The sequence below is a fragment of the Trachinotus anak genome, unplaced genomic scaffold, assembly GCF_046630095.1.
Source record: "Trachinotus anak isolate AG129_WGS33_773 ecotype Australia unplaced genomic scaffold, CSIRO_AGI_Tana_v1 ptg000001l, whole genome shotgun sequence".
Taxonomy (NCBI): domain Eukaryota; kingdom Metazoa; phylum Chordata; class Actinopteri; order Carangiformes; family Carangidae; genus Trachinotus; species Trachinotus anak.
The window spans coordinates 13,229,083-13,250,665 of NW_027273852.1; the positions used below are offsets into that span (position 1 = coordinate 13,229,083).

The window sequence follows — 21,583 nt, forward strand, 5'->3', positions numbered from 1 at the left end:
TGCAACTCTTATCTCACCCCACTCATTCCTCCACTCCACGCTCTCTTGGATGATATCAGCGCTAATCGCTGCCTCTCCATCCATCTATCCATCTTCAGACCGACAGACAGGAGACCAGACGAGGGGGAGGTGTGGATGCCTCAGTGTCTCTGCTGGTGCCTCCGACTTCGCCTGCAGTTTCAACATCCGCTGTGGTGAGATTACACCCGGTTGGCCAGGTAAAAGTCAAGCTATTGCCATAATACATAAATAAATAAATCACCAAGTCCTGCTCACACATGTGCACACAGGCTGTAACATTTTATAAGGTTGTGAAGTGTTCATGCTTCTGAAGGTGACCCTATAGCAGAGGAACCGTAAGGAACCTTTTACTGCGATGAGACGATGTCCTGGATCACCTCCCCACACCTCAGCTCCTCATTACACACGTAAACAACACTCTCTCTCTAACACACACGCACACACACACACACACACTATATGCATGTTGTCCTGTCTCAAATGTGAGATCTAGCCTCAGAGAGGCAAGGGCAATCAGGTTACCGTGAACCCTGATGGATGAATCTTAAGTGTTCGGCGCCTGCTGCTGGAGAATACATTCCGGTACAGTGAGCAGGAAATCAAGCAAACACCACATGCAAATAAACCAAACACAGTCACATATTTTTATTTTCACACATATACAGTACATATTATCCACAATACACAAAGTGAGCCACCCATCACCCCGCCCACTACCAGAGGTAATGTAAGGCAGATGATTCCTTTCCTCCCCTCGATTTCCTCTTGCCCTCTGCATCTCCAATTCACTGTGCCAAATGGTACATTTACATTGGCCATAACCTCAATCACCATGCTTGCAGGCTATGCTGAATGTGCAGACAGACATTTCTACAAGGAGGGGATGCAGGCAGAGGTATAATGGGAGCAATAGATAGAAACCCACGCCCAAGGCATCCATCAAACCAAACGACTCCATTACAGTAAGTCCGACAGAGGCAAACGGTAATGTGCACTGTGATAAACACTAGGATAATAGTCTGTTTATAGTGCTGGACACACTGTTTCTGCCGAGAAACACTGGCAAAGAATACAGATAAGATACAGGAGCAGCGACTGCTCTATCTTTTTCATTCTTTCTATCTCTCCTCCTCTCTCTCCTTTGCTGTTATCAGTCACTTTCACTCCCTTGTTCTCTTTATCCTTTCCAGCTCTCTCTGTATAATATTTTCCTTCCTACAGAACGCAGAGGGAGCTGCATACATCAGCTGAACAGGGCTTTTATCTGGTGTTACAGTATAGTAGCATTACCATAACAGTGCTGAAATGAGGCCTGGGAGAACCATAAAAATGCAATAGAAATGATTCAGATGTAGTATTAAAAAAACAGACACATCACACCAGACACTTGTAGGTATGCATAAGTAATTTCAGGAAGACAAACACACAGAGTGGCAGATACTGTATATGCATGTATCACTTAGTCCTAGTTGGGTTTTGGGTTCAGCTGACACGTTGCTTCTCATGTCTCTGATAGTAGAAAGGGGTAAACACTGAAGTAGACTAATCTGACCACGCTCTGTATTCCTCAGAGGAACTGGGAAATAGCAAACCTGCTGCTGCTATGAATCCATTAAAAGAGTACACAAAAAGGCACTCTCTTTACAGATGGGAGGTTGAGGTGAAGGTCTATGGAGGGGAAAGAGAAAACAAAATCTTTCCATCTGTTGATAATGGTGTTTTTATTTTCAGTACACACCCCATTGTGTGACAGGCTCTACCTCCTCATGTCCACATGCTGAGAATGAGATAAGAACATTTAAATGCACCCTGACATAAAAGGGAAAGAACAACAACAAAAAAAGAGGTAACGGAGGGGTCACTGTTTCTTTCTTTCTTACATTTCTATTAACCTGAGGAGCATCAGCGTTTGATTAGGGTGTTCCTGGATCAGCCTGATCTGGTCAAGTCTGTGTTTATGCCCATACTTAACCTCTATTACAAGACTGACCTCAGTCCAGATAGTGGCTCCTGTACTGCTTCAAATGGGGGCTGTTACATGGTGCGGCAGGGTCAGAACACACACACACAGACACACACAGACACACACACACACACACACAAACACGCACACGCATAATTTGCGGCAATCCGGGGTCAAAGCAAAGGCCAGTTTCTATTGCACTATATTTAAGATCAGTTAAACTTAATGACCTCCCTCATCCTCTTTGCCTATCAAATAAACTCTAACATTAGCCCTCAGATCTTAGACGGAGTTTGGCCTTTTATGCTTGCCGTCCAGGCAATGTCAGTTTTAACAGTATGTGATGAAGTGTGGGTAATCTCACGCCCACTTGAGGGCATGATGGTGTAGGTTTATTAAAGGAAATGAGCCTATGGTGAGGATGAGCTAATCTAATTCTAGCAGGATACTACAGCACTAAAGAGGAGGTACCCCACTGATATGGTAATAAGGCAAAATGCTGTGGTAATAGAGCAGGCCGTATTTTTATAGCAGAAGCAGCATAACTGATGACACAGAATTGGTGACTGAGACAAGCACATATTGAAAACAGCTACAAGCAGTTTTCTAATAAATATGGGACACTGGGTCAGTCACATTCAGTCAGTTTACAAGGGGGCACTGAGTCTTCATTTTGGAAATGTGCTTCATGTAAATTATTTTATGTCCCTTGAGAAGAAAAACAATTGTGGGATCCACACATCAACCTGCTGAATTAAAGCTACAGAGCATTGCTCCCTGTGTATCAAATAAAATTACTTCCTCCATTTTGATGACTTATAGACATTTCATTATGCGAAACATGCATCAAGGTATCTACAGACAGTGTGTGGGTGTTTCTCTGTGGCTCGATACTATATGTGTGTATGCAACCATGACTGAACGGCGTACAAGACACTATGGGTGGTTTAGGTAGAATAATAAAAACACAGAACAATAGAAAGGAGAGATAATCAAATGTAAAATGACTTATTTCTTTCCTTCTTGCTCACAGACTCACTCTTGCTCACAGGGTTGGTTTAACTCTAAAGCGTTCAGTTATATATTTTCTTACCCCTATAGTTCAGCCAGGTTCATTGTGTATTCATACCTCACATTGCATACAGGTAACAGGAGGGCTAACATAGAAGGAGAATAGTTTTTCACTTGACCAGCGTTTCTTTCTCTTTCTTTCTGCCTCTTTCTGTATATTTTCCACTCTCTCCATCCTCCTGTCTGTATCATTAATGTTGACTGTGTATATTTATAACCCAATAAACCTTTTATGACCGCCGCCATTAGAGAACATTGAGGTCATGCTGACAGGCAAACAGACACACAAGGATACAGCCAAAGTACATACGGCATGCAGTCGACATGGTTTTCACTTGGCAAACATTCCAACTGTGTAGCACATAATCACACATGCTAAATACATGAAACACGTATTCACATTAAAAATAAGGTTACCTAGCCACACTGACCTATACTGCTACCAAAAGGTAGAGGGGATTTTGTTTGTCTTGCTCAAAGAAGAATAAAAACACAGCAGCACAGTGTCTTTCCAGATGCAACATCCCGGCACAGGCATGTGGAGTACTTTGAGTAACTGGGATATTCTCAAAGGAAAGCTACACTGCTCCAGTTATTTACATTTTCCAGTGCTGGGAGCACCACGAATTCTATTGATGTCTACTGTATGTGGTACGTGGCAGAAGTCTTAATAGTATATTTCTCAAACCCTGGGCAAAAACAAAAAGAGAGAAATATACAAAAATCTTCACAGACAGATACCATGAGAGACAGAGAGGAAATTATGCTTCCTCTGAAATGGGTAAAGTGACCCATTAAACTGTAGCACAGCACCTCAAAAAGGACCCAATGGACCATCTACTGATGGCCTCTGACATGTTATAGGTTATATTCTGCTCATGCATGTCCCAAGGAATTTTTCATTTAGGCTCTTTACAGGGAAATGCTGAGCTCAGTAATATTCTGCTGTGATGGTAATAGTGATAAAATTAAATCTACCTCCTACCTGTCTTATACTCACTGAGCCCCGCTGAGGATAAAATGCAGATCCATCAATCACAAGATCAACCAGTTACAAAGCCACACCTCACAGATTCACATTCAGCCTTATCCAATAGCCAGCCGTGCTCAGGGTGAGGTACGTATCTTCCTGTTTGATCTTTGTTAGATAGCAAACAGCCTTTGTACCGCACACTGCTATCACGCTCATATCACACAAGAGCAATGACCAGCCACACAAATAAACACCGCACAAGATACTAATCAAATGCTAACACTATTTCTGGGGGGGAAAACATAACACACACACACACACCCACACACAGAACCACATCAACACACAACATGAAGCATTGACCAACAACAACCAGGATTGCTGAGAAGGGTGAATCCATGGAGAATCAATGTGGCTCACCACTTTTAATCCATTAATCCTAAATATATATTTTTATGATACACACCATCCAAACTGATGCGATGAAGGTACATACAAACTTTTCTGAAACTATAGAGTTTTGTAATTTATTTTTTCATATTGGATGGATCCCGAAATGGAGGTCAAGCAACGCCGATTTCATTTCCTACAGCATCACTGAGCACATTACAACCACAATTTTACACTTTTATTTGTATGATGTGACCCTGGTGGGCAGAGTGAAATAGGCGGCATCAAACACTAGAATACAATGAGCGGGACCATGGCAACTGGCTTGAGCGAAAGAAAAGGAGAGAGAATAACTGGACTGGACCTTTTCATTAACCCTAATCAGAGCAGTTGACCTGGCAGGACGGTCACTCTAATAAAGAACACATGAAGGCATTTATTTATGTGCTCACCTTGCAGGTGTGCAAGGCAAAGACTGAGCGAGAGAGAGAGAGAGAGAGAGAGAGAGAGAGAGAGAGAGAGAGAGAGAGAGAGAGAGAGAGAGAGAGAGAGAGAGAGAGAGATGGATAGAAACAGAGAGAGCAGACTGAGTGTACTGTAAATCTCCTGACCTTGGTCCTGGCTCTTTAGCTCTCTGTGTGAAGGGGTTTAGCCCATAGCCTTAAATATTTCAACACTGCTTGGTTGGCGGGAAAGTGCTGAGCTAGAAGAAGGGATAGAGGCCAGGCCACAGCATTCTACCTCCCCCAGCAATTAACAGAGCAGCAGGACACTGCTGCAGTGCTCAGTGATGTGTGTGTATGTGTGTGTTTGTGCGTTTATTACTCTTCATTTCTTTTCTGCAAGTACCTTTGACTGTTTCAACTGCTACAGTAAGATTTGTAGACACCTCTAGCCAATCCACATATACAAAATCACACTTTCTTTTTCATGTTTTTTCCCCCTCCTCCTAAAAACTTACCAGTAACTGTAAGTTCAGTTGTCCTCCTGACCACAAAACCACCAAACTGGATTTCGCAGGTATAATTTCCAATGTCATCTTCCTTTACTTCCTGGATAGACAGGATGTCTCTCTTTTGGATGATGCTGGCACGCCACTGCTTTGGACGGCACTCCTGTGCATTAGAGAAGGACAGGTAGGTCAAATTCAGAACATCAACTCAAAATTCATAAAGAATTACATCCACAACATTTCAAAATGGTTTGAGCTGGACACAAAAGCTTTCAAATGTCACTCAGCGTTAAGAAAGTGGATAAAGTGCTAGCAATGCAAAGCTTGGCACTCTGACATAAAAACTCCATACGGTAAAATGATAAGGCTTAGCTATTATCCTACTTATCTGATCAAGATTTATTGCACTGAACTGAATATGCTCCATGCAATACTCCAGTATATCCACACAGGACAGAGAATGTTATTTACAGGAGGTCTCTGCTGGCTAAATAAATGTGTCTGTGCTGCGTCGATGTATTCGTGTGTGTGTGTGTGTGTGTGTGTGTGTGTGTGTGTGTGTGTGTGTGATAATAAGTATGTGCAGGCACAATGAGTGACTCCATGACATGATCCCCTCTCCAGCCCCCTTGGCGCTCTGGTAGGGACAACGTTGGCTCGGCGGATTCTATTCCACCATTGCTCTCGGCAACCTTCAAATTCAATCACTGTGGCTCCACAGTCATCCAAATAACTCTGGGTTCCAGGACTCCCAGTCATTACCCAGGCCGTAATTGAATTCTGGAAAAACCTAGAGGTCGAGCCCGGCCAGCTAATCTACTGCTGATCTGCCTGTGAATCGTCTGGCCTGAGCCCTTCTCCTGATGCACTATGCTGTCCGCAGGCTGTGCCTGACCTGGGAAAGGCAAGAACCCAGGTGAGGGATGAGGGGGTGCATGCTGAATAAAGATCAGGGACGAGAAGATTGGAGGACATCCACTCGTTCCTCAGGGCAAAGAGTGACATTACAGAATTTTCTCTTCATACAAGTTTTGTGTTGATTATGAAAGCCATCTCTGTGGCTGCCCTCTGCTCAGCCCTTCTTCTCTTTACATGACTCTGACAGTAGTACACAGCAAACATAGCTTATGTAATTCATTGTCATCATTTGCATACACACATAATCTGCCTAAGTGATCTGGAAGCAAGTTTCCAACAAGGCTTTTAAACATAATCAGCCAAGAAATTACATGAAAACAAACCAATGAACCATTCAAGAATATTTCTCGGTTGTATAATCACAGAGACAGATGCCCTCCTTATTACTTTTTCCTGACACATGGCAAATACAAGTATTCAAGACACACAAAAAACATTGGCGAACATTCACACAAGTATACAAATGACACACAAATCAATAGAAGAGCTTTAATCACACATTAACAAACACGCTTAGTCAGAAAGCCGACCCACCTTGTACCAGGTAATGTCTGGTTCTTTGCCGGGTTCAACATAGTCATCTATGTCAGGGCAGAGAATGTCTTTACTCTTGCTGAGCTCAGCCTTCTCAGTCCTCCTCATGTTGGAGTTGTAGCACAGATTTGTGTCGTTTTCCGCCACGGTCAGAGACATGGACACCTTCATGCAGTATGTTGAGTTCCTGTGGGCAGAGAACAACAACACTTGACTTGGCTGATACTGGGAGTTCACTGAGAAAGCATCATTAAACAGCACTGATGCTACATCAAAGAAAGCGAGAAAGAAAAAGTCTTCCTTCATCGTGTTCATTCACACAAACACGAAACACTGATACTCTTACTACACACACTCAAACGAGTGGAGTTTTATGTTTACTCCCGTTGATACCCTTTTAGTTGTTTTCATCCTTTTCCATCCCTCCTCTGTCTCCCTCCTCCTCCCGTGTTTGTGGGGTTAGCAATAATGACGTGTTCAGCAGCTTTACCGAGTCAATGACTCACGCTCACGACCATTATTGGATTTATGGGGGGAGTCAGCCGGGCCTGGGAATGCTAATCAGAGAAGAGACAAACACTGAGCGGGCCTCACGACATGAGGGATGGGAAAGCTGCTTGGTCATCACAAGAAGTTGGTCCCCTCTGCACATCCCCCCCTCGTCTCCCGGCAACCATCAGCACACTTCACCTCTGATGCGCACAAGCTGGCAGAGGTGAAGGATGCCTCTCTCTCTCTCCCTCTGTTATTAATGTTGTCGTAATCATCATCATTAGCCACCATCAGCCACCATCATTTCAGCCCCTGTCACCACTGACACAATGCCATCACAACGCACCCGCCTCCCCAGAAGTGACTGTGACAATGTGTTCCCTACCAGACTTACGCAACATGGCCAAAAGTACAAGGATCCCCACTCACAGTATGTTGACACCTCTGCTGATGACAGCCTCCACTCTTTCTCTGTTGGGGAAAGTTTTTCCACTGAATTTTGGAGCCTTGCTGCTGGAATTTGCTGAAAAAGTTGAAATTTTTATTCAGCCTCAAAAGCTTTACTGACAATGTTCCTGTTTATCCTGCACTTCCACCTGGGTTGCATTGAGGTCAGGGCTTTGTGCACGACAGTTATGTTCTTCCACATTGAACTTAGTAAAACAATTTCCTTATGGACCTCACTGCACTGCATGGGGACTTCATGTCATGTTGAAAGAGGAAAGGGCTTGTTTCCACATTGTTGCTACAAAAGTGGAAGTGTGATTAGGAGTAGCATTTTTTCATTATTAAATTTTCTCTGCTGCTGAACGTGGTTTCTTGCCATGAGCGGGTGGTGGTGATTGTTGCTTGACAAGAGCTTCGGCTATCGTTGTGTTTACAAGAAGGAGGTTAAAATACACTCTCTGAACATCACTACCACTTCAGGGCAGACAGGAGGCTAGAGGCAGCTCCTGGCGAGTAAAGGAATGAAGTTTGATTGTGAACTTGCAACGACTGGTAAGTAAACAGACATTAATGCTAACGCTGGCTATGTAGCAAATACAGACAAATAGCTCCTTCAAAATTTCCCTCAACTGGAATTGAGAGGCCTTGTCCAAACCATGAAAAACAGATCCAGACTAAAACTACTTTTATAATGTAAGTCTGTCTGTGTTTTTAACCTCTGCTGCCCACCCCAGCCTGGCTGTGATCTGACTGGGTCAGCCCGTCGATTGGTCGAAATGGGACGCTGTGCGTAAAGCCATATGGGCTTTCATTTCATTTCATTACATTACATTTATAGCTTGCCAGATGCTCCCATTCACTGTAAATGACAGGGTTTCATATGATCTACTCAGGTTATGGAAGCAATAAGGGAGTCACCCTCGCTCGTATAAACACCTCTGACCCCCTGGGGCCATAAAACACAGATGTAGACACACACACGTGTGTGTGAACACACATGCTAAAGATACAAATGTGGCTGCGTGCAGCTGTGGAAGACTGTAAAGATAGCAATGAGGGGAGCAGAAGGAGAATAGCAACTGGGTATGAGATAAAAAGATGCTATATTCCTCTACTACATAGAAGATGACTAAAAGGGCATCTGGAAAATGCTGTAGGAAGCAAAAGTACGATGCAAGATATTGCAACAGAGTTATGCCCTCTTGGTGCTGAAATCTAACATTATCGACTCAATGCCTCCTATCTAGAGGGAACAGAGTGGGAAGATGCTATGCTGTAGGCTCACAAAGTACACTTGAACAATATATTTAGTTAAAGAAAAAACACAACCATGCAAGCACACCAATACAAATGTGGACACATACATGCACATGTAGGCAAATTCCTCCACCTACAAAATCAACCCCACAAACCCCAACCTGCTTGTTGACATAATGGGGGAGATGATCAGAAATGACCTCTCACAGAAGTGCACCTGAGCCACTGGAGTCCCCAGGGAGCTGATAGGAGACATCTCTAATAGTTAAAAATTCAAAATATTCACAGCAGTCACCCTGTGGCATTGTGGGAAGGTGTCAGTGGTGCTGCTTGATTGATGGACAGCCGGGGGTCAGTGCTCAGACCTGCTGTGTCTTTCACGTCTGTCACATTCTATTTGAGTGTAGCTGGATATTAGTTGTGGACATTAGTCTGCGGCTCACGTTAGTTGTAATTCCCCAGACGTTATTATCCCGCATGTTGGATAATGTAATCATGGGAAGGAAATACACATGGTGTCACCCACTCCAGAACACAGACTCATTACTGAAATCATTAGAAAATAATTTATCAGGTGAAACATAGAGGGACTGTGGCGGTGTGTGTGTGTGTGTGTGTGTGTGTGTGTGTGTGTGTGTAAGTGAGAAACAGTGAGGAAGACCTCAAACCTCATGTGAGATGGCAGAGGAAGGGGCAAGCAGAGGAAAGAGAGGCAGAGGAAGAGCGAAGGAGTGAAAGAGACAGTAAACCAAAGAAAGCACGCGCAGATTGATGCGTAAATGAAGTCACCTTCACATGAGAACTGGAGATTAGCCTTAAACTTCCAGACAGAGAAGGACAAAGATAACTATTCACACGCATGAACGCAATATATACACAAAAAGACACACACTTCAGTGACTCGGTGTTCTTCCGTATCTCTTTCTGAGAAAAACATCTGGAGGGCTTCGGTGGAAAGCTGAACTTAACACAGAGAGATTTACCTACATTTAGAGATATTATGCAACGTGGCCAGAGCTTCTGGAAACTATCCTGCCATACATACAGTGCAGTCAGAAGGCATTAGGGCAGTGACACATTTCTGGTGTGTTGGCGTTTCGTACTTCATCGCACTGGAATTGAAATGAAACATTCCCTCTGACTTTAAAGTACAGACTATCAGCTTTAATTTGAGGGTGTTTACATCAAGATTAACTTTAACTGTGATACAATAAAATCATTGAAGTAAAAACTGCTGCCATTATCATTTCTAAATGGATCATTGCCATCACTATCACCTAATTCCTCATATGCATTCTTCATGCAACTCATATTGACTCAAGAAAACACAAGCTATCACAGTCCGCAGTGGCGCTGGCAGGAATATATTTCATAGTACGCACAAGAACCGCCTATCCGCTTGTAGGCTACCTTTAGGTTTCCCACTAGGGTCGTCGCTTATGGGATCGTCTCATATTTGAAGATAAAATGTTGTGTGCCATATTGAATCAATAAGCCTACAGGAAGCAATTTGTCCTGTATCCCGTGCTGTGAATAATAGAATGTCAAGTAAACTAGTTATGGTTCATGTAGTGCTGTGCACTGGTGGCTCGCCTGGTAGAGCGCAAGATTTCAAGACTTATGTTATATCATAGGCCCTTTTCTGCAGGTTATCTGCTTTCCTCTACTAATTTTAAAGCAGCAGTGCTGTGCATTGTTTTGTTACCCTTTTATATTTTTGGGTTATAAACATATGAAAGAGTACATATCAAAAAAGAAATGTATGCACAGTGTGAACAGGATTACGACCGCCGGCGCAACTGACAGTGTGGTCAAAACATCTATGTACGTAGCCTTGGCATGTAGTTACATTTCTGAGGCAGTGCACTGCACATCATTTCAGGCACTTTGACTAGGAAGGGGAGAGGCACATGAGCTTAACCACGTGTTTATTATTGTAACCATGATAACAAATGTCTGGTACTTCTGCTGCTATAGGGATTCCACATTAGGAGACGCCCTTATGGGTTGTATCAGAGCATAGGCACAAGTACCACAGTACTGGTGGCACTTAATGTGCTTTAAATTGCATGTAATAATAACGACATTCTTACAACCGAGTAACTCCTTATGTTTTTGGATTGTTATACCCACTGAGCTGCAGTTTATTAGGTACAAATAAAGTAAATCAAACAACAACCTAATACACTAGCTCTCTAATAAAAGCTTACCATTACAAATTTTATAAATCCCATTATGTTAGAGAGGGGTTGATTTAACTCTACAGTCATATCACTGTGTAATGTTTGTCCATGATTAGCAGTGTCATTGGGGGTTGTTATAATATTAGGTGTAATTCAGATGTCTGAGGTTTGCATAAATTAAGGTCTGCTACATGTACTGTACGAAATCTGACTGGGGCAAAGAGAAGATGAAGGCATATTTTTCCTGTCTTTGCCTGCAGGGAGTTTCAGGGGATAGCGGTTGGGTCATATGTGCTAAAATGTGTGACTCAAAAGCTTACTCCCTTACAAAAAGAGAATTGATTTCAGCACAGAGACAAATCTCTCACAGTGTTCTGATTAGGGTATCTGAGTGGTTTGAAATCCCTCAAGCTCACCAAGAGCAGGCTGAGAAACACAGACCTGGGGGCATTTTTTTACAACTGTAGTGCTCTACAGAATTACAGCATGCTCTGAATTTCAAACACAACACTTGAATAGCAACACGACCTTGTTAGAAGACATTGTCAATAATCAAAGTCCAGCTTAATTTACAGTAAGACAGCATTAGGAAGTATTTGTGCCAGATTAGTCCTACAAAGTGTATTAATGAAAATGGGCAGGGATATCACTGCACACGAGCACGCGCCCCCCAGCCACACTCAATGTATCCTGCAAGCATCTCTGGGTCTTTAAAAGGCCTTTAACTGGGTTTATTAAAAAAACTCTCTGAAATGAAGAGCTGCAATGAGCCGTTTATTGAGGGATGTTCTCCACTGTAAAGGTTAATAAGTTTCTGCCACATAATTACGCATCTTGTATTAGGAGGAGTCTCTCTGCAACGGTCCACTAAAGAGTGTGTGTATGTGTGTTGTCTCTTATATCTACCTTTGCCATTTCACAGCAGGTATGTTTGCATGGAGGCTAATATTCTGATTATAATCAGTTCAAACGGAATGAAAATGCTCCATTTGAACACCTCAATCAGAATACACAGGTTGAAGCTTAAAACGATCAAATAAAAAATTGTACCATGTAAACGATTTAATCTGATTACTTCCTAAATGCATTCTTTCTGCGCATTACCTCTAAACGGATGTAAATGCGTAGGGCTGTACAGCTCTCCGCTTCACGTGATCAAACATGTACCAAAGAGATAGTCGCTGAAGAAGATGAATGCATTACGTATTCATCACTTCAGTGCATGTAAACACCATATCGTCACAAATCACATCCCATGTAAACAGTTCACCCAAAATCTTCAATTGGATTGATTTCAATCAGAATGAAAAAATGTGTAGCTAGTGGTTTATGGCTCACTGTGTTTCAGCATTTTGCTTATTTGCTTTCTCTATGAGAGTTAAGTGAGAGGATCATTAATATGCTCATATGTATACACCCATGTCTTTTCTATCGAGTACAGAGGAAAAGCTGGAGGGCAATAAGCCTGGCTTAGCATAAAGAGATTTTATGGGGCACTCTGTGCTGTAACTATTTCATCGGTAAACAGCAGGGGAGCAATAACTTCTTAAGTTCTTGTCATCATACAGAAGCTAGCATGTAACTACCCTTTCAACTACAAAGTGTCTCTTTTGCATATTTGTGTACATATTCAATGGTGTTACATCATGTTCATTAGAAGGTGTTAGAGGTGCAGGTAGCTGTGTTTTTGAACTTTTGAGAGAGCAAAGGTAGCTGTTCCCCCTGATTCCAGTCTTCTTGCTAAGTCAAGCTAATTGCACCCCAGGTTCCTGCTCTACACTCAACACACATAAAAGTGATTGGTATTAGTCTGCATCTCTAAATATCTGCAAAAAGAAGTGAATGAATGTTTGATAAAAATCAGGATTTTATAGGATTTTTACTGCAGCCAGACAAAATTACATAACATAACTGGTTTTTAATGCATCATCCTTCACATTTTCTGCTTTTTTTTTTTTCTCCTCTTACCGTAAGACACAGGAGTAGAGGCCCACGTCCTGGAGGTCAGCAGGTCTGAACCAGATGGCATCCTCCTCTTTGCTCATGCGCACGCCGTCAAAAGAGATGGGCTCCTCGAAGTCGCTGTGGCCGAGGCCAGAGCTGCGGTACCACATGAGGCTGAGGCCCACACTCTGTGCCTGGCTGTAGTTGGCCCGAATGTAACCATAGAACAGAGCGCACTTCAGCCGCACCGGCTCTCCCTGCAGCACCCGGTACTTTAGGTAGTCCACTGACCAGTCTGTACAGCCGTCCACTGCAAAGCAACAGAAGAGAGAAAGAGACACATAACAAGGGCGTTAGAAAAAAAACACAAAAGAGACAGAAAATATAAAAAAATAAATGAAATATAAACGAGCACATACAGCACTAGGTACAGTGTGATTACAGCACATAGAAAAAAATAATACACTTCCAGCAGAACAATACAGCAATATTCTGCATCTTCAAGTTATTTTACAAGAACATGTGAGAAGGATGAAGATTACCAGGTAATAAACCACCCACAATAATCCTCTTATTATTTATTAGAAAACACTCTCTAAAACAGCTTTATTAGTAATGAGACACTAAGCTCTTTACAGTGAACAAGTAGAACATTGCATGGAGATGCAATGCATGGATATTATTGTAGTTCACTTTCTTTTGCTCTATATTATGTGAGATTTTGGAGGATTGCAGTTTTACAGTGGTGGATCCACCTCCTCTCCTGCTAGCGGGACGCCGCTCACACATTCAGGGCATGTGTGCCACCCTTGCCTCTGCAGGGACGGCTTAGACGCTCTCCTGCAGCATCCAGACATGCGACCACTGTGACATTTGGGAATGAACTGTAAAGTATCTCCATAAATGATGTCAGGCTCCTCCAAGTGCTGAGGATGCAGCACAGTTCCAGTGTCACAGAGTGTAAGGCCAGATCATTAACTGGGAATATGTCTCAAGCCCTTCAAACCTGGCATGTTCTTTGTCTAACAGATTTTTGCTAAGGCTCTTTGTCTCACAGTTTTCTGTCCAGAGCTAACAGGCTAGTTCAGCTAGCATCAATTTTAAATGGACTGAGACAGACTTGCCTACATGTCCAACTAGGAAAGTATGTATATGAAAGTGAAAGCAGAGTAGCTCATTTTACAGATAAATCACAAGATCAGAACACGTGTAATACAGATTGAAATAGTATCTCCCAGCCTGTGAAGTCTGAAGTCTGAAGATCTGTGAAGTATATACTTCAGTTGATACAGCATAACAAGGTGCAGAGGAAAGAGGTGGCTGAAAGGACATTTGACAAAAAAGACACTGGCACAGCCCCTCAGGCAAACTTCTCTGCTCCGGCTCTAGCGAGCAGACCTCTCTCAATTCCCAAGCTAGCGGAAGTTAACCTGTGGCCAGCTATCAGTCTCTGACTAATTAACTACCATTTGTTTATCCAGCAGGTGTATATTAGAGAGTGCATGCGGGTGCATGCGTAACCAGAGAGCTTGAGAGAGAGAGAGAAGTGGTGATGGTGTGGTGAGATAAAGTAATAAGAACCCTGCTGCGTGCCAGTCTGTGAGTGATACAGAGCCTCATGGGGACAGCTATGCTTGTAATTAATACTCTTAATTACCAGGGAAGTAATGTGTGTCTTTCCCTGTGTGTGTGTGTGTGTGTGTGTGTGTGTGTGTGTGTACGTGTGTGTGGTTGCATGAGTGTGCATTCCCTATACGAACGTCTGTGTGCCTAATTATGTCTGTTAATTACCAGTAGGCTTATCCACAAATATGTGTGTGTGCCTACATTTGAATATGAGAGAAACACAAAGCATGTGTTTGTGTGTATGTGTGTGTGCAGGTGAATTGTGTGAAACCCTGTCTAATTATCACTCCTAATAATGAGAGAAGAGCCCCCACAGATGCAAACAGCACGCGCGCACTCTCATATATGTTCATGTGCACTGCTCTCAACTTTAAATTTGATCAATCAACTGTTAGGCATCTTACTGATAAACACTATTAACAATTTAAGTTCTGCATATAAGCCTTTTTTGTCAATAGAGATCATTTTTTTCAAAATAAAATTGAAAAACCACAATGACATTTTCCATCATTATTCCAGCAAAAACAGCACAACCCAAACATTTTGTGCATCTATCCTCTTTGAACATTTAAACATGAAATAAGAGATAATGACCAGGAAACACTGAACCACAGACAACTACTTCTTCTCTAACATTAGGGTGAATTTCCATTGGAGGCAGCAGGTAACTCTTCTGGCCTGCCTGCATATCAATCAGCTAATCAGCAGGGACAGTGGAGGCTTCATTCAACCCTTTCTTTATTCACCCTCTACACCTCTAATGGATATGACCTCTGCCTCTCTCTCTCTCACATGCTCCATTTCTACCCTCTCTGCCACAACAAAAACTCTTTATTCTAATGAGCTTGTATCCTCATTCACGATGAAAAAACACTTTATTCAGTGGGAGACTGTCGTCCTGTAAAAAATGAGCCCATGGGTCGTCTGTGTAAGCAGCTCATTATGACGGGAGCAAAGAAGGAGCAGTTTTTGTGCCTAAACCTGACCAAACTGTGACTGTACCAGAACTTTAATCATGGTTTTAATTACTGTTACCATGACGATGAGGGTCCTATACTCAAAGGTTGCACCCAAGGGTAGAGACAAGTTGGAGGACTTGTTGTTAGTGGTGGCGTGCCACCTCCACATGCATAAGGGTATGGACACCTTTCATTCCTAACAGACCTCCCCACTGGGAGTTATCTAATATGGTGGCCTTTTGTGTGGGGGGGGTCATATTTACGTCTGAAACTTAAAATGGTTTTATCAACTCAATTAGAGGCTGACATTTCCCTCATCCCCATGCTGGGCCGGAAAATCAATGCTTCCCGCTGGAGGAATACTGCAGTCCCCACCTTTCACTCTCCCTGCTGACAACAGATTCACACACACACACACACACACACACACACACACACACACACAGGATCTCTTTCTTTCCCTACCTGCACCTCTGGGACATCACACCTTTGTAGCGATTTTGTTCAGCCACTCTTAGACAAGCCCATAGTGTAAAGGATGTTTTCCATATGGACATATTCCCACATGGCTGTCAGACCGGAGGAAACTGACCTCTGCTCCACTGGATCTTACTGCAGCACCGTAAGCTGCAGCACTCCTCGACTGGCCACTGCTGCTCTGCTGCTGATGCCCTAACAATCACATGACGTGTAGGGCATATGTACAGCTGGTGCAAGGAGGCAGCAAGGAGAGAATGTCAAGCTATAGGATATATGTATGTGCGTGTGTGTGTGTGTGTCTCATAGAAACCTTATTACTTTCTGCATCACGGCAGACCTGTCCGTCTTAGTGTGACACTAAACCAAGGCAATAAATACAGACCCCTGAGCTAGAATAAATTTACCCACATTCATGCATAAACACTCATGGAATCACACAAATAAGCAAATGCACACTTGCAACAACCCCATCCACACACACACACACACACACACACACAGAGTGGGCTACTGCTTTTGTTTCCCGCATAATCAAATTCCCATTATCCTTTCAAAACAGTATATCACTCCAGTGTGCCTTGCTCTCCTACTTGCATGTCTCTCACTTGCTCTCATGACGCTCTCAGTGGTCGGCCTCTCCTCTCTCATCACTACCTGCTCTCCTAATGAAGTGTAATTATCAGATGTTTGGTGGGCGGCAGGGTTCTCACAGGCCATGAAGACATTCAGTGATCTATATGTGGGTAAGGACTCTTAATAACTTTCTGTCTCTCTCATTCTCTTTTTCTCCTCTTCAGTTTACACCCACTCTGCATACGTGACTCCATCATTATCTCCCTATCCAGCAGACTTGATTCCTCTAACTTGGCTTGGTTGATGATTTCCCTCCTCCGTGGCCTATTTTGTGTTTTCTAACTGATTTCTAGAACAATGCTTTTCATTACTGTGTAGAGTTTACTCTCATATGAAACAATTTATTACGTTACAGAACAAACATCTTGTATTACCAGTAACACAGGAGGCAAAGAAATTACTGACATTGTCCACTATGGAATTTCACCAATGTAGTCTAGACAAAGGCTAATTACGTACTATAGATTTCCATGATTTTCTGGCCCCACAACTGCAGGTATGGTTGCTAAGAGCCATGCAGACCACTCAAAGTAATCTTGCAGAATCTATAGCATATGGTTCACTGTGCTAGTAAGCCCTATAATCACCACCTATCTTTTGCCCAATTACATACGACTTTCCTGTGCTGCACACTTTACTACTGTTAAATCCCCTGCAATGAGATAACATGCGATAACTGGATATATGGAGCAACAAATGTGCAGCAAAACCATTCCTGCATTAGTCTTCAAAATTGGCTCAGGTACCTACCTCTCTGCTGGATTCATTGCTTTTCAATGTCTCTCTGCCTGTCTCTACTTCAGCCTCAAGACTAATTATTTAAGGATTAACACAGTTAACCACAACCTGAGTCTTACCCTTTCGTGGTAGAATCCCGGTTGTTTCCTCCTGTGTAACTAAAACTGTTTTTATCACGTTTTCAGTCTGCACATGAAATAACTCACTAATTAAAAAGAAAAAATGTAATTATTGCAAAAAAAAAAAAGGCTGTGTTGGAAAAGTCAGTATATCGATAAAATCCAAATGCGACAAAGGGAATAAATCATGACATACACACGCATGTGACTTAAACATAACTATAGCTTCTGCTCCACTGGAGAGACAGAACATGGCTAATTTGTGCAGACTGATGAGGAGGCTGTAACATTTCTCAAGTTAATACATGAAACAAAAACATAAATGCCATATTTCCATACGATTCTCCATGTTTTTGAGTGTTTGGGGTTTGACTGGTGCTCTTTTAATTGCATCATCTTGTTGCACCTTCTCAAACCTTGTCAAATGGTTTAAATATGCACCCGAGCTGAGTAGCACCAACAACTCATTATCTTAATGTACCAACTCCTAATAGTCATATAACAGTGTAGAGGTAAATGTGGATTCATTTACATTTTCTCAAAGTCTGTGCTACATTTGTGCAGAAATATGACTCAGTCAAAGAGACTTGCGTTAAGTAACAGTAAGGAGTTTAAGGTTATTATGGCTGTGCTGTATGTCTGTGTAAATGTGAGTGGACATTACTAGTCAGCTGATAGCCATAGTTTTGAATGAGCCAATGATTGTGAATCATGAATGAAACATTTGATGCAAATCAGCTGATGCAATCAGTGCTCGGTCTCAACTGACATGATGCTCCATTAATTTTGTCCTGTCCTATGTTTGTTCGAGTTCTTGTTTTGTCGCAACAGCAATGAATTATATATTTTAGTCATGAAAATAATCAATCTTAGTCCAAACCACGAAGCTAACAAACAGCAGAGCTGATCATGTAAATACTTCTGCGTTAATTGTCAATTGATACAGTTCAGAAAGACAAAAATTATGTGAGCTCAATTACAGGCTGAGGCCTTTTTGAAGCCGGTGAGGAAAATCCATCTTTGTTGAAGAGGATCCACAACACTAGAACTAACTCAGTTTATGTAGCCTGTTCCTGTTTTAACAGGAGCTGACATGGTCTGAATTAACATCAACACCAGACCTTTCCTGCACGTGTTTATAAATGTATCAAGTCAGAACCTCTGTCAACTAAATGATCTCTGTGAAGAGTATTTCAGATATTTTACTAGACGCACATACTGTATCTATTTTACAATTGTGTGTCAGTATTTGCATTTAATACTCTTCCCTCTTCTTTCCCGTATTTCCTCTTGTCTTTGTAACTACTCTAAGTAACTTGATATGTGTCTTTTTAATCTCTTCCGCTGCGCTGTGCCGTGCCACTCCATATTTCTGTCTCGACATCCATCTCTTTCACTGACAATCGACCATTGTTCATTTATATGCAAATGTGAACCGATACAGATAATTCCTCTTTACCTTTGCTGTTTATCCAAAAAACTGTTAGACCAGGAACAGAACTTTACTTTATATAAATCTCCCTTCCTGTTTGTTGTTCTCTGTCTGTCATGACGACTTTAAATGAATGATTTTGACATTTGATAGTGTCAACATGGTACAATAAGTAAAAGCTTTATTCTTCTTTTATACTTTCAACTGGTTTTTCGTCATGTGATTTTAATGTGACTTTTAATTCATCAGTTTTTTCCCTACAGCAGGAATGTATCAGACGGCAGCACCCTGATATTTCAGGGCTGTTCAAAAAGCTGACTATTGTCTCTTACTGTATCCAAGCTCGTCTAATGTCTTAAAAAGGTTCCCTGAACTTATGTTAAGTTTACAGTCGCTGACTACTTTGAGTGACTTCGCGAGGGGGAGAATCATGAGGACAGGTGAAAGAGTGCTGACGTCATCTGATTATGACAGGCAGTTAAAGAGTAATGATTCAAGCTCCTAACGAGATTCAGTAAATTTGTCAGGTCTGAAGGTCACGCACAACCACAAGTAGAAAGGACCAGTGATGGAGAGGATCAGATCAAGGAAGGACGAGGAGTCAAGGTGGGGGTATTCAGCTGCCAACTCATTAGGAGCATTTAACTCACAGCCGACATTTACAGTTTCAGGTCACTTTTTTAAGGTTAACAATTTAAATGTCACTTTTCATTAATTTTGCAACAACAAAGACAGGAAAAACATGTCACAGTAAAAAAAAACACAAAAAAAACCAAAAAACAAACATCCTCCTTCATTGTGGACAGTGGGTCTGTGTTTGTCTTTGATCATTGTAAAATAATCAGACAGAATTTTTATTTTTTATTTTTTTTTAATAATTATTATTATTTTTTTGGGCTTTTTATGCCTTTATTATAGCTTAGTGGAGACTGACAGGAAAGGGGGTAGAAAGAGGGGAATGACATGCAGGAAAGAGTCGGACCGGCGACTGCCCTGCTAAGAGCGTCTTGCGCTCAACATGGTACGCACCCTAACCACTCGACTACCGGGCCGCCCCATCAGCCAGAATTTTTGAAGACAGACACAATAAATAGAACATTTTTTCATTCAAAAAATATCAGCCAGAAAAAAACATTTAACTGGTACAGATTAAAACAATTCTAGATAAACTGACAGTCAATTTATAAATATGACACAAAGGCAGCAAAGGTTTGTTGTAGGGCTGAGAGAAATAGTATTTTCATTCTTGATTGATGTGGTGATTTTTTTTTTTTTCCAATTAATCATTTAATTTAGTCTTCAAAATGCCATGCCATTCACACACTCTCTGAGTCATTACCCAGTCAAATCTGAACACACAGACATGATACACACATTTTTAGATTCAGTGTGACTGATAATATCATCCCTGATGTCCATGGCCCGCAGAGAAACATCCATAAATCTGCTCAGAGTTCACAGAGAGAAGATGCTCTGTATGTTACTCCAGGACTTGCCACAGAATGATAACGATTTCAAATTTTCTTCAGAATCAAAGTGATCCAGTGATAGTTGTCTGTACATCCATGGGTATACTGCAAACACAAACTGCTGATAGCTAATTCAGTATGTTTTTAATGGTGAAAAAAAATTTAAAAAATTGACTCAGGCTGCGGCACATAGCATAACTATTGACTCCATGGTAACCGCCCTGTTTACATCTACCTAAAGCCACCAAAATACTGCAGCTGTAGTTTCAACACGTAGAGCATTTTATCCCCAAAACAGAAGCAGGACAATGAATAATAATGGTATTTGGGGAGGGAGCAATACATACTATAACTGCCCATTTTGATAATATCCTGGTGACATTCACATTCATGTTTTGGAAGTGTCCTATTACCTCAATCTTTTGGAAATATGTTAGTTCCACTTTGGCTGATTTACTCATATGACAGTTATAATTATGTTCCAGACTCTGCCTTCTGTCTGTAACAACAAATCTTTCACTTAATCAGCAAAGCACGATAGTTTCTGGGTTAACGGCTAAGGTCATATCTATAATATAGTCTCATTCCTGATTTTAACATAGAGAAACAGTTGCTTTTTGTGAACACTACGTGTCACTTCAAGGTTAAACGTGACCCACAATGTAAGTATAGTAAAATAGTGAACTTTTGCTAATGTATGCTGTGACAGCTACATGCTGTAGTGGCAGTATCTCATTGCCCCCTTTCTTTTTGTATTCCTCTGTTTATTTAGTATGATTTTTCTAGGTTATTGTTCAATATTGTTTCTATTGTGTCTGTGGTGTTTGGCAGTTCAGTGAAAAATGCAATTTAAATGGTCACAACAATATCTCAAAGATAATGAATAGCTTATTACTGCTTATATGTTCCTTGAGGCCATTTCCCCCATTACCTTTTACTCCTATGTGTGCGTGTGTGTGTGTGTGTGTTTGTCCATGAGTAC

At 41.8% G+C, this 21,583-nt stretch overlaps 1 protein-coding gene and 1 long non-coding RNA gene across 7 annotated transcripts in view; one reads left to right on the top strand and one right to left on the bottom strand.

Moving 5' to 3' along the window:
* Positions 1-21,583, bottom strand: part of il1rapl1a (interleukin 1 receptor accessory protein-like 1a) — a 254,557-nt gene that overhangs the window by 82,842 nt on the left and 150,132 nt on the right. For all 6 annotated transcript variants that reach the window (XM_071478284.1, XM_071478295.1, XM_071478324.1 and 3 more), the window contains 3 exons: positions 13,170-13,455; positions 6,823-7,009; positions 5,380-5,533 (listed from right to left, as the gene is read on the bottom strand). In XM_071478284.1, the coding sequence (XP_071334385.1) occupies positions 5,380-5,533; positions 6,823-7,009; positions 13,170-13,455 (627 nt within the window). The remainder of the gene's footprint in view (positions 1-5,379; positions 5,534-6,822; positions 7,010-13,169; positions 13,456-21,583) is intronic.
* Positions 4,386-6,825, top strand: LOC139621630 (uncharacterized). Its single transcript, XR_011691038.1, has 3 exons — positions 4,386-4,516; positions 5,479-5,554; positions 5,995-6,825. It is a non-coding gene; the product is annotated as an uncharacterized lncRNA (long non-coding RNA).